The 13,795-nt window shown below is 46.1% G+C and overlaps 1 protein-coding gene across 1 annotated transcript in view; it reads right to left on the bottom strand.

The window, feature by feature from the left end:
• Positions 1-8,869: 8,869 nt before the first annotated feature.
• CLSTN2 (calsyntenin 2) overlaps positions 8,870-13,795 on the bottom strand; it is a 591,031-nt gene continuing 586,105 nt past the window's right edge. The window contains exons 13-17 of the mRNA XM_012804937.1: positions 13,594-13,764; positions 12,925-13,070; positions 12,677-12,800; positions 11,739-11,923; positions 8,870-9,884 (exon numbers count right to left, since the gene is read on the bottom strand). Of these exons, the coding sequence (XP_012660391.1) occupies positions 9,678-9,884; positions 11,739-11,923; positions 12,677-12,800; positions 12,925-13,070; positions 13,594-13,764 (833 nt within the window). The 3' untranslated portion in view covers positions 8,870-9,677. The remainder of the gene's footprint in view (positions 9,885-11,738; positions 11,924-12,676; positions 12,801-12,924; positions 13,071-13,593; positions 13,765-13,795) is intronic.

Below are 13,795 nucleotides of genomic sequence, written 5' to 3'. Positions count from 1 at the left end.
TATGGCAAGCAGTCCTGGATTTTCCAAACACCACCTGGCCAAGTGATCAGTACCCTGATTGGAGGTGAGGAGCTGGGCACTTCACCTGTGTGAGGACCATCCCCAAATGTTTGCCAAATTCTTACTATTTATTATATGTTCCAGCCACTGTTCCCAGTGCTTTGAGAGCTAACAGTAAACAACAAGAAAAATGTGTGATATCCAAATCAGTGCTTCTAAGGAATTTGATATATGTTGGGACCATTGACCTCTTCATTCTAAATCTGCTGTATTATAGAAATGTATATGGCTTTGGTAGGTGTGAGTGTGTCACACATATATATTATCATTGTCCTTAGCCTACTTCTCTCTGATAATTTATATTTAATACTCTAATTTCCTAAATGAACGTCCCACTAAATCATTCTGATGCTCTTCTTACCAACATTAAAATGTTCATGTCAATCACTTAATAACCCCTACTCTAATACCTACAAATTTCTTTGAAAACAACCAACTTCTACATGCAATTTCTTTTCTAAACTCACCAACTGGTCATCTTCAATCTCCACTAACCTTGTCTATCTCAGGGCATCAACATTCCTTTTCAGAAGCCACCAAGGTCAGGATAGAAGCAATCAGGTGGATTGATCCATCACAACTAGTTCAATTAAGAATTGGAATCATCTTCAAACAGCCCTTTGGAAGCAATTGATTTGACTGCCTCTGTGGTCAGCTGGCCAGACCTCCCCACAGATTTTTTTTAGAAACTTGGAGACCACTTTAAATACAAAGTTATACTATGGCTTCTCAGGTGTGGAGGTTGTTCCTATCCTACCTCCCTGTTCCCTCTCCAACTCCGAGGCATATTGTCCTTCAATATCTGTTCTCCTACCTTTTGCATAATCTGCCTTGGGTATCAAATCTAACCTCCTTCTCCCAGAAAAGCCTTTGCTGTATTTCCACCACCTGGAGTTTGGCTAGTGAAAATGAGCAGAACTCTTCTAAATCTCACACATTAGGGCCCCAGCTTCTGTGCTCCACGTTGGCCAGGATGGATGAACTTCAGTCTGGGGGGTGGTGGTGAGCACATCATATTCACATCAGTGACCCATAGGCGCAAGGAAACTCCCCCATCTCAGAGGCCCTGTGGTATTTTTCCCTACCCTTCCTACACAGGTGCTGGAGGCTGTAACTGAGACTCATGGGTGATTCTTTGCTTCTTCAAATAGACACAAACTGTGGGTTCATTTCTCTGATAGGTCCACTGGGGGAAAAGAATGCTCAGAGTGTGTATGTGTGTACACACACCCGCATATGTGTGCATGTTCAATTTCTGTTCTGAAATGCTCAGTAAAGAGTCTTGGTAACAGAGATGCATTTTCATTTTGAGATAAAAGCAAACAGACATTAAAGGCAGCATGTTTCTGTTGCCTATGATTAATACACACCGTCTGCGTTTGGCTCTTCTCAAGTCTGTTGCCCTCTTTTCATTAGTCTGCTGGGAATGAGCTTCATGTTGATGAATCTCCTCTGCAGTAAATCTGATAAAAGGGACTGGAGGTGGCACAGGGCCAGGTCATTAACAAATCAAGGCTTTTGTCCTCCACTGGGACTCTGCCTGTGACCACCCCCCAGGGCAGAGCACCTGGGGCCCATTATGGTCCATCTCTCCCTGCTCAAGCTTAGGGGCTTGGGAGAGGTTACTACGCAGACGACCCCACTCCTGTCTTCTTCCACGGGCAGCCAGAATGTTCTCCTCCGTCCACTGCACTTCCACTTCTTGTCCATCTGATAACAGAAAGGACCTGGACTTACATACCAAGACAGAAGGTGGTAGAGTCTTTCACCACTGGGGGATCTTAGGGTTTTAAACTGAATCTTTTCATCACGGTCAAATGATCTCTGGGATTTAATTTAATTCAACATCTTCAACATCTGTGGAGCACCTGCTGTGGGCCGGGGGTGGTGCTCACCCTGGAGCTGGGTCGGTGGCCTGTGACAGCAGGGGTGCCAAGTGTCTGAGGTCTGTACTAGCCTTACACAACCACAGCTCCTGTGCTTCCACTTAATCCAGGTAAAAGTCCTCTTGGGGTGGGGCTCTGATTCAGGGGATGGGTCATCTCAGTGGCCTAGAGGCACCAGCAATGTTCTGCAGGATCCCCCAGCCTGATGTCCTCGCCATTATTTCTGATGACTGGTGCTGCCTTCCTGGTGACCACCTTGTGTATCCCAAGGAATGACCTTCACTGTCTCCAGCCAACCCCCAGGCCTAGTGTCCTGACTGGTTCTGCACTCCTGACTCTTTATCCATAACCCTGTCTCATCCTGTCCTGTCTCCCCTGACACAGTCCATGCCCGCCAATGAGAACCATCCCTGCCTGCAATCCCACCTTGTGTCCTTTTGTCCCCCAGGAGGCTTTTGTAATAAATCACTAACATAAGGGAAATACACGACATTGCTGTAAGTCTTGGGAGAGAAACGTGTCATTAGGAGGTTCACCCAGAGAGGCCAGTCTGTTAAGAAAAACTCTTCTGCATGGCTCCCCCACACTTGCTCACAGGCACACAGGTGACAAGCACCATTCTTTCCATGCAATGGATTCAGACTTCTTAGATGAGTTATTTGCAATATGATCTCTGTGTTGGTCTTAGGAGATTGGTTTTCAATTAATTAGAAGATCTTTTCCCAAGGTGGGTAAGAGAAATGGAGGGTTCCCCTTAGGCCATTCAGGAGGACTCAGTGTGGAGACTGCTGAGGTTCTGAGCAGGAGAGAGTCTGGGTTCTGAGGACTCACAAGCATGGGCTCTTTCCTAAACAGTTCCTCCTCTGTCCTTCCACCCCAAGGCCCAGAGAGACTCTGACTCCTAGTTTCTCCTCATACAAGGAGACTCTGCCTCACAGCTAGGTAAATGACAGAAAAGTGCCAATGAGATCCTGCCAAGAGTCTATGGACTTTCAGAGTTTAAGCTATGAGTCAATAACAGGTGAGCCTCAGGCATCTAGGAGATTGGGGAAAAGAGCATTGGTGGAGCCTGGCAGCCTTTGGAGGTGTTAGGAATTAGACCCAGACGGATTCAGACTATAAATAAGACTGCCGGGATTTTTTTGTTTGCTTTGTTTTCTATTGTTAGTAACATCCAGAATGAATTACTGCCCTTCCAAGAAAAGCCATCCCTTCCCCATCCAATTTTGTGTTTGCACTGTGACACTGCATGCCCCAGTCCCATTACAAACTGAGCCCTTGACCTGGCTGTGTCCTTAAATAGCCCTGCCACTCTCTGTTGGGCCCTGGACAAAATTGCAGGGTCATTGCTGCACTTCCATTGTTTGCTTCCTAGGCGGCCTTCCTAGGGATGGGTGCCCTCCTGACAGCCTCGCCTGGGCTGTGTCTGACTCTAGGACAGGGGCAGGAATCACGTCATGCCTGAGGGGAGCAGGGTTCCCTGAGAGGGCTGCTTCAGGCCGTGTGAACTGCAGCCCTGGGGGGTGGGGGCAGGTGCTCTGCTTTGGCCCCTCACTATACTAGCTGTTATTTTACATTCTTGGTTAATAGTCAGCTTCTCCCAATGCCAGCTTAGGTCATTTCTCTCATCTTCTACAGATGATTCCCAACCATCAGTGGTTCCCAAACTTCAGTGTGCATCAGAATCAGAAAGCTCATTAAAACGTGGACTGCCTATCCCCAGACTTCTGATTCAGTAGTTTCTGCATGGGGCTCAAGGACTCTCATTTCTCCCTCGTTCCCAGGTGATGCCGCTGCCCTTCCAGAGAACTACTGCATCAAGTGTGAGCCCTCTGCAGGTCCCCCAGGGCCGGCCCCTCTTTGCTCTCCAGTTCTGACTTTGGGCCCCCAAGGGGCTTCCTCACATCAGGCTGGCTCATGCTAGCCCCCTTCGGCATCCCCCTTCCTAACTTTCAAGGTCCACCTGGCTGCTCTTCTTACTTAAGGATTTCCTCGGGCTTAGTTTTGCTGTATCTTGGCTGCTTGCTGTATTATTGCTGCCTAATGGGCAGAGTAACTGGCTGTCATCTATAAGTAGACTGAATTAGTCTTGGTTAGACCTGAGGAACATTTGGGGAAATGTTGCCCACTTCCCTGGAGAACGCCTCAGTCTGCCTCAGTGATGCATGCAGGGCCCCCAGATTGCCCTGACCATCTGACTTATGGTGGATAACTGCTAAAGCAAGTTATCTTCCCTCGCCAGGCCCCAAATTCCATCTCTAACAGTCCTGACTTCTGGTGGACAGCCTCGCACACTGCAAAGGGAATGTCCCAACAACTGACAAGACCAGGAGCCCCCCAGGGGCTGGCCACCCCTCTTTCATTCTCCCTTCCCCTGTTGCTGGCACAAGGCCTGGCTACCACAGGGGCTCCGTGAGGATCTGCTGAGTTACACTGAACGTAGCTGCAAACACAAATTCCCATCTGTTCACTGACTGCAGGCAGGGAATGTCTGATGGCTTTCTGGGGTTAACATTTTTTTTCTTTTTTTCTTCTTGGGACAGAGTCAAGCTTGCCTCCTTATTCACAGGGCCTGTGAAGCTGACTCTTTTTCCAGTTGGCACTAAAAGGAAAACTAGAGCAAGCGCTACAGAACAGGTACAGAATAAATTTATAAAGTAAAGGAAATAAAATCAGGAAATGAGGGTGCTGGAGTAGACTTATGAACTTTCATTGCTCATTTCCTTTGCCTGCAGCTGGACAATGCAAAGTGGTTATGTGAGAATTAAATTGTGCCAAGGGCTTTGGCTTGTCAGCCTCAATAAAAATCTGATGCAGATAAAGAACGGTGCACCATCCACAGCCTGCCAGCGTCCACGCAGGAGGCTTTGGGAATCCCCCAGAGGGCTCAAAATTATCTACTTTTGGCTGGGAGATTTTTTCAAGGATTTAAACCCATTTTCCCACTTTTTTTTTTTTTTTTGTAAAAACTATTTGGTTAATTTAAATGAGGGAGTGGTTAAGAAACAGTTCTTTTTTTCTTCTTTTTGCTAATAATATTGAGTTGTAAGAGCCAAGAAGACTGCTAATTTTGGAGCGTGCTGGATCAGGCCTTATACTGATTATGTTGCTATTGATTCAAATAGTTGCAAGTCTTTAGGATCATTTTTAGAGTGATGGCATGAGTAGGGCTGAAATGAAAATCAGTCTGAGATAATGAACACTCCTGCTTAGAAATCATTATAGGCTGAGCGGCACTGGGAGGGCGCTGAGCTGCCCTGGGAAGGCGCTGTGCTTGGGGAGCTAACACTTGCCTCCATGGAGGGAGTGCTCTGTAATTAGACAGTTTCCTAGATTTGAAGCTTTTAACTCTTGAGGAATGTTTAAGTTTGTCAATTCAAAAAGTTAACAAATGTAAGGTTTTTGTTTTTGTCTCCCCCCTCCCCCAAACATGCATTTTAAAAAGAGCTTAATTGAGGACTGTGGGGTTTTCCTGTTGTTCAATTGGGAGGAAAAGACTGCTGGGAATTTGATGGGAGGGCTAAGACAGCAGCTTGCTTTCTCCTAAAAAAATGGAAGGCTGCTTTCTGGGCATGTATGGCAGGGGTTGGCAAACTATGGCTGTATGGCCAAATCTGGCAGGCTGTTAGTTTTTGTATGTAGCCTATAGGCTAAGAGAGGTTTTACATTTTTCATCAGTTGAAAATAAAGATCAGAAGACTAAAGAAAACATGTAATGTGAAAATCATATGAATTCAAACTGCCTGCTTTTTCAGTGTTCATAAATAAACTTTTATTGAAACCTAGATAAAATTTTATCAGGACATCTATTTGTTTACATACTGTCTGTGACTGCTTTGATGTTGAAGAGCTGAGTATGGTTGTCCCTTAGTATCTGTAGGGATTGGTTCTAGAATTCCTCTCCTGCAGACACCAAAATCCACGGATGCTCAAGTTTTGTTTTGTTTTTTACATAAAATGGTACGCATTTATATATAACTTATCCACATCCTCCATATATAAACAATTTCTAGATTACTAATAATAGCTGATACAGTGTGAATTCTGGGTTAATGGTCATTGTGCTGGATTGTTTAGGGAATGATGACAATTTAACAAGTCTGTATATGTTCAATTCATTCAGATACAACTATCCATTTTTTCCCCAAATATTTTCTATATTCAGTTGGTTGAATCCATGTATTTGGAACCTGCAGATTCAGAGGGCTGATCTTTCCTGTGACAAAGACCACATGGCTCGCAAAGCCCAAGATACTGGCTCTTTGTAGATAGTTTGCTGACCCCTGACATACAGGAATGGGGGACATTGTTTTCCACCAAGACCCTTCTCACTAGACGATCCTTGTTCATAAGGTATAGCCCTTGTTAAATGCAAAGATGTTTGGTCCAATCATGCTTGATAGGATGACCGAGTAAATTCAAGAAAGTGGTAATGAAGTGATCCCGCTTACAGTGTTGGGTTAAAGCTACTATCATATATTTTTAGTAGTTTTGGGGACAGGTCACCAACTAGTTAATTGTCTTACTCCACTGAGGCAACTCACTCTGTGCTAGGCTTTTCCAATTTCAATCTTTTTCCTCCTCCCCCTCTCCTTTCTCCTCCTCTTTTTTTTTCTCCTCCTCCCTGAGTTACCCGAGAGGTTTCAGCCTATTTTCAAACTCTGGATAGCAGATCTGGTCATCCACTTGTCAAGACAAGCAATGCACTGGGCCACATGTGGCCAAGGCAGTCAGCAGTTCCCCTGTGTAGGCACCTGCATCTGCCTGGCAGCCACCTTCTGAACAAGAGGGTGCAGGGGGAGGGAGACATTTGGGAGGTTTGGTTTCCAGATGCCAGCACGTGCAGCACTGGGCTGAATAATGCCACTTTACTTACGGCCAGACTTTCTGGTGGAGGGCAAGTTATATTATCACAGCTCATCTGAATACCTCCCAAAGCTTCTGTTATTTTTGCATCCCTGCCCCTGTCTTATTCTCACTCATGGGTAGGAGTAGAGTGAGAACATGGAGTAGAGGAGTGTCACGGGAACGTGATAAATGCCTGTTGACCCAGCAGCATCACTGAGATGCCTCATCTTTGGAGACAGCATATAGAGAATGGCCACTCCCAGCAAAAGTTGAGGGAAAGGGCTCTGATTTGGTGATCACCATTGTTTCTCTGCAAATGAGTCCAGTGACAAAATGCCTCTTCAAATGATTCATCTATGCTGCCCCCTGAAAGAACAAAACTCCAAGACTATCTAAAGATTTCACAATGCTCCAAATTACCCACCCAACCATGCATAAGTAATGCAGTCACCAGAGGACATGAGAGCACCTTCCCCACCAAACAAACCAAAAAGATTGAGCAGAAAGAAAAGTGTGCTCAAGTGCTAGACTTAAATATTTAAATCAAAACCTAATTCCAGACCAACTGGCTTTAAAGATATAAAATGTTCCTTTTGCTGCCATAATTTTGGGAGAATTTCACAGCTTTTACATGCCCAGCTAAAGAATCTCATTTTATTGAAATGGTGGTGTTGTGAAGACTAACCAATCCTATGGGTTTTCTCCTCATAGATGTGAAGATGCAGCCTGATAGAAAAGGGCTATTTGGTTGGGAATATTCACAGGAAAAATATGTATTCTGTTCAATGAAAATAAACCCTCAAACTTCTTCCAGCATTTCCCCCTCTGGTGGGAAAAATAAGAGCACTGATTGAGTTTGTGAGTGGGTCTGTCTTCTGTGACTTCTCTCCCTTTCACTCATGTCTTGCATAATTTCCAGGACTGTTTCTTTCCTCTCTGTCACTATGAAGTGCACTGTGAGGAGCAGCTAATCTGATTCAGCTGTATCCCTTCCCCACTGCTGCAGGTGGGTAGCACACTCAGCACACAATAGGTCCACAGGAGACAAGTGGAGTCCTGGACCAGGAGTGGAGGTCGGGATATCTGGTCTTGTCCCTCCCTCTGAACCACTCTGAGCAGGACACTGAATCTCCCAGTCTCAGATTACTCATCATGAAAATGTATCTCATGACAGATGCACCATCCATTTCACAGGACTGTTGTGAGGCCCAAAGGAGGGAACAGAGGCAAAACACATGTTAGCAGGTGAAAAAAGCTGCATAGAGCAGTTCTCCTGAATCAGAACGTTACAAAGGCCTGCCATGGAGCCCCACTGGGTTGAGGTCAGACTAGATGATGCTGGCAGTGGTCTCTTCCTACAGTCTCTGTTCTGATGATATGGGGGACAGGCTGAACAGCTTTTGAACTTTCTTTTGAACCTGAATGCCTCTTCACCAGGGACCAGCTCTGTGCCTTGCTGAACAAAGATGGGGCCAGTTTGGGGAGGAGCAGGAGGATGGGGACAGCTCATACATACTGAGGACAAAAAGGAACCTGAGACATTCAAAACAAACATGTTCTCAGAGCCTGGTGAAGTCCTATCATGGCCTTCATTCTTGCCTGCTATTCTTTTGGCCATGAGAGATCACAGACTGGTTACTATAGAAACAATTTTCCTCACAAGGTGCCCATGTTAGGATGAAGATGGAAATGATTTCCTTATTAACAAAAGAAGAAAGAAAGAAAGAAATTAGGTTTTTGGACATATCTGCTCTCTACTCAAAGTGTTTCTCATTTCAAGAGAAAAAAGAAGCTGCCATTACTGCAAATATGCTTCACGTTCTTAGCAGCTGAATTTCCAGACTTTCATTTTAGACTTGGGAGTACATGTGTGTTGTATGGTACCCAAGAAAGCTGTGTTTTCTCATGAGGGACAACAATGTGTACTAGGAGATAAGTGACTAAGAGGTTAGGTGGTTAGAGCTTGCCAACCTGGGGGTCACGTCTGTCCTGGGGGAGCCCAGCCAGATCAGCCTAGCTTGCCTTCTCTCCAGCCCTTCTTCCTGCTTGCTGGCATAGGCTTGCCATGGCTGCCACCTGGGAAAGTGCCTGTGAGGCATGGGTCTTGGGTCCTGTAGTTTTCTGTGGTAAGTGGCCTGGGCAAGGCAGCTATGCAAGTCTCAGTGGCTTCCCAGGCAGGTGGCTCAGATAGCTTTGGCTAGGGACTAGGCTCTGCTTATGGTCAAGGACCCATGTGGGAGTTCATACTTTCCATATAAGCTTATGTGGCCTCATAAAGAAGCAGAAGAAAATGCTCTCCAAGGTGAGGGGAGAGAGAGAGAGAAGAGAGAGGGAGGGAAAGCATATGCCTTTCCCTGTAAACTTAACTGTTTCAGCAAGACTTTCCCTTCAAAGTGTTGAGCACTAAGAGCTTAGGTACGTGAAGTTCAACCATTGTCCCTATATGAAGCCACCTAGAGTCAGCATAAGGACTTGCCAGTCTGTGTGGAGACAATAATTTAGTGAGGTGGACACACAGTGAGTTGGAACCAAAGGGCCTTGGGGACACCGAACCTATGGAGGTGAGTGACATAAACCTTCTCTCCAGCCAAAAAGAGCAAATTTAGAACTCTGCAGACTGGTGACAGCACAGGAGCAGTGGGGGCTACAGGACAAAGTCCACCCTGAAGTCCCTACTGGTGACCACACTGGGCTTCTTGGAACTGCCCCATGGCTGGAACACAGGGACTACCCGAGGTGTAAGGATAGGTTGTTTCCAGAAGGCTGGAGAAGGCCTTTCCAGACCTGTCAGAGAAATCAGAGGCGAGGTGTGATGGACGTGGGCATACATCAGGTTGGGGTCTACAAAAGGGACACATGGGCAGGGCAGCAGGCCTCTGGGCACTAGTAGGGGAGGGTGGAGTCGTCCCACTCCAGCTGGGCTTGCCTGGCTCCACTCTGCCCGTGTCTGCCTCTGCCCACCCCTTCCTCCTCTTCCTCCTCTTCACTGTCATCTGAGTCGCTGCTGCTGGAGCTTATGTCTTCCTCTGCTTCTTCCTCATCCTCCTCTCCCTCAGTCTCATCTTCCCCACACCTTGGTTCTTCATGTTTCTGGATGTCAAGGAGAGAAGAGAAATATTCAGGGCTGAGAAGAGGCCACTTTGGAGCTTATGTTTCCTTCTCCTAAGGAAACATTTAGGGACTTTTGGAATTACTTCTTAATGCTAAACCTTTGGGTTTAAAAAAACAGACTTTGTGGAGGGATGACTTCTGGTGAAAGGGAAGTTAGAAGATTAAAGACAAAGGCCTGAGATTGCAGCAAATTCTAAGACATGAATTTAAAGTAAAATCATCCTGCACTGAAACTCTCCCACCAAGTCTTGTTTTTTGGCATTTCTGGATTCTATCTAAATGGAGCCTCCCAAGCTTTCAGTGTTTGCTTCTCAGTGAGATGATGGCATTTAATCCTATGCCCCTTCTCCATGTGAGAGTACAATGTCCCAGGGAGCAAAAGGCCTTCTCAGCTAAGATCAGGCATGCTGCATTTGGGCATTCAGGAATGTAGTCTTCACCCTTTACACCTCTCTCTCTCCTCTTGACTTACATCCTCAACTGTGGTCTACATATTCCAGTTCCATTTACCCTCCCTCCAGCTTTTTGGTGATTCTAGAAAAATCTTATTTCTGGATTTATGTTTTGAGTTGGTAAACCAAGCCATAACAGGTGTGTTTCTTTGCTTGGCTACATCCCCTCTCTAGAATGTCTTCTCTCCTATCTTTGCCTCCCTCAAATTCTACCCACTCTTCAAGGCCTTCCTCAGACCAGTCTCCTTCAAGGGATCTTCTCTCAAATTCTCCCTGAAGGCTCTTCCTTCTCAAGTGTTCTTGACTCTTGACACCACCAGGTCAGGCCTTGTAAGGCACACTGTTGCCTGGTGCTTGGACTGTTTCAGGTACAATGGTCAGGTTTTCCATAAATAAGGCTCAGCTCTTAGAGGATGGAAATGCTAGAGTCCCCAGAGTGCTAACTTCAGCACTGTACCTACACCAGGTGCTTAGAGAAACTGAGTCATGTTGGCACACTGGCTTTAAATTCATAATATAAGACTAGCTGAGGAGGAACTGGGTGCCAGTCTGGGATGATCATCTTGGTTACTTCCTGGTGATGCCTCCTGCTCTTCCCCTTCTTTCCTAAGCCTTCATCTACCACCGTGCAGCATCCATGGACAGAGGCCATGAGGTGAAGGGCTGCTCTTGCTAATCATATGTCCAGAGCAGGGGGTTTGGACACTCTAGGATGGATAAGTGAGTAGGTATGGTCTTTAAGACAATCTAACATTTGAATATTAGCTGTGTGAGTTTGGGCATTTTCTTGATCCTCTCAGTTGGTTTCCCACCTTGGTAAACGAGGATGATGACTCCCGGTTCATAGATTGTTGGAAGAGAGAATAAAGTGGTGTATATATAGAGCATCCAGTATGTGTCTGGAGTAATGGGAACTCAATAAATGGCAGGTGTTGCTGTTGTATTTTTGTTTTAATCTATTCTGAGCTTTTAAGTGAACTTTTCAGGCAATATGGAGCAAAGCCATCTCATTTACACTGTTAATTAATCAAAAATTCAATACTGAGTCCCTAAGTGTTAGTCAGCTTTGAGCTAAATACTATGGGGGAGGCAAGGGATAGACACCACATGGCTGCTTGTTTTAAGACATTTCTCATTCTGTTTTTGGGGTAAGAGCAGTTAGTACATTTTAAATCATAGAACGCAGCCGTAAAAAAGTATGGTCTATTGGAGTTAGGAGGGCAGGAGGAGCTTGGAGATGGGAAGAATCAATGGGGCTGGAATACTTGGGGCAGGGCTTCCAGAAGAAAGGGCCCTCAGCCAGCTTTAGATACCAGAAGGGTTGAGCTTGCTGGAAAAAGCAGCACCCCACCCAGAGCTCCCCATACTGTGTGAGGATCACCTCCATGGGGTTGACTGTGATAGTCAGCGCAGAGTCGTCCCAATCCATTTCAGCCTCCTTGGCAGCCTCAGTCTCCTGGATGAAGTGCTGGTGGGTGATGCGGACTCGGTACACACCCATAGCCACGACGAACACGAGCATGCACACAGAGATGATGATGACCACCGTGGCGATGCTTGGGACTACTGGGATGAGGAAGGAAGTCACATGTTGTGGCAAAAAAAGCTGTGCCTGTCCTTGTGATGGAACATGGATGAAACTTCTCAACTGAAGAACTCTGGGAGTTGATACCTTACCCTGGCTAGGCTTTAGTTTCATTATCTATTTAATGGATTTAAGAATTCCTATCGCATGAGTAATTGTGAGGAGTAAATGAATCTATGAGAGTTTTTACACAGGCACATAGAAGGCACTCAATAAATGCAAATTCTCTTCTATCTTTGGCTCTTCCCCTCAAGAAGGGAAGGACCCACTGAGAAGGGACACACCCACTGAGAAGCAGGCAGTGTGGAATTTAGTAGGAACAGATACAAGTGACCACCAGATGGTAACACAATATAGCAAGTACTCAAACAGAAGTATAGGCAGAGGAATTTACGATGCTGTGTATGTGTTTATGTGTGAATGTGTATAAAGTGGCCATGAAGAGCTTCACACAAGACCCAACTTTGAGTTGGGCCTGAAAGGATTAGCAAAAATTTTCCCTAGTCCTTTGTGCCAACCTCAGTCATTGTGTGTTACGTGTATCTTCTTGTTTACTTAACTGGCTGTATGTTGAGGCTGTAAGCACCTCAGAGACAGGGCCCAATCTTCTCTATTGTTGGGTTCCCTCCCTCAGTTCTGGGCACTGATGGCTGCTATAACATAATTGTTTCTTGGATGGTCTGAGTCACAATGGCCACCTGGCATCCTGAGATCCTTCCTCTTAGATTTCCTACCTGGACTGTGCTGGATGCTACTCCGGGACTCAGGATGATGGACAGATTGCAGGAAGGGAGGCTGCACAACTAGGTGGTTGACATGCTCCTTGTCTGAAACTCTGACTTCATGAAGGACGCTGACCTGGGAAGAGTAGGAAGTGATGTTGTTGACCAGGAGTGGTGGTTGGGCCAGTTCAATTCTCCTGAAAAATGAGGGAATGAATGGAAGAGCCTGGGCTTCCCTAACAATGGCAGGACGCACTCACCTCCATGCTGAACTCATTGCTAGTATAGCGCCCATTGAGTTCTGAGCACTTGATCTGGAACCTCCGGGACTCAAGGGAAGCTGGATGCCAGTTGCGGTAGCGGATGTGATGCAAAACCTGCTCATAGCGGCTCATGGAGCCCACACCTGTGCCGGGAGACCACACTTGGCATCAGAAAGCAGAAGAGGAGAAGGAAGAGAAGACAGGGGAGATAGGCTGGAGCGTCAGGGGCTTGCAGGTCTCCTAAATTTGTCAAGGGTAAAAGAGCTCAAGAAGTTTTTGGTAGACAATGTGCAAAAGCAGAAGTTCTGAGGAGATCCCAACACTGATCCATAGGCTTTCCGTATAGACCAGGCTCTGACTAGTATGTTTGGCCTCAATCTTCCACTCACTAAAATAACATTTGCTAAGATTCAACATTATAAGAGATGGCATCCGCCACTTTCTACAGATTTCCCCAGGAGTTAAGGATGTGGGACAGGTCCCCAAGATGCCTGAGTAACTCACCAAAGGAGGGTCTAGGAATCCATGCTCTGAGGTCAAGGATCTCCAGCTGGCCCCTGGAGCTTCACAGTATACCTCAATAGATGCCACCACACCCGTGATTCCTTGGACAAGGACATTCTGAGAGAGCACCAATAGGGCAGAGGGGGCTGAGCACAGTCTTACCATAGATGGAGTAGCCTGCAGTAGAATTAGTGGCATCCAGATGTCGTTGGTGGAGCTCACTATGGTTGAGCTCCAAGCACTCCTGCCTTGGGTCCAAGTCTCCTCCAAGGACCAAAATGTCACAGAAATCTAAGTTGTGAAGCATTTCTTCTAGGACTGCTGATTTGGGGGCTATGGGAAGACAGATGCATGGGAAATACAG

This window comes from Otolemur garnettii, unplaced genomic scaffold, assembly GCF_000181295.1.
Source record: "Otolemur garnettii isolate 467f Iridium unplaced genomic scaffold, OtoGar3 scaffold00032, whole genome shotgun sequence".
NCBI classification, from domain to species: domain Eukaryota; kingdom Metazoa; phylum Chordata; class Mammalia; order Primates; family Galagidae; genus Otolemur; species Otolemur garnettii.
Note: the sequence above shows the minus strand (reverse complement) of the source record. Positions and strands in the feature narration are given on the sequence as shown.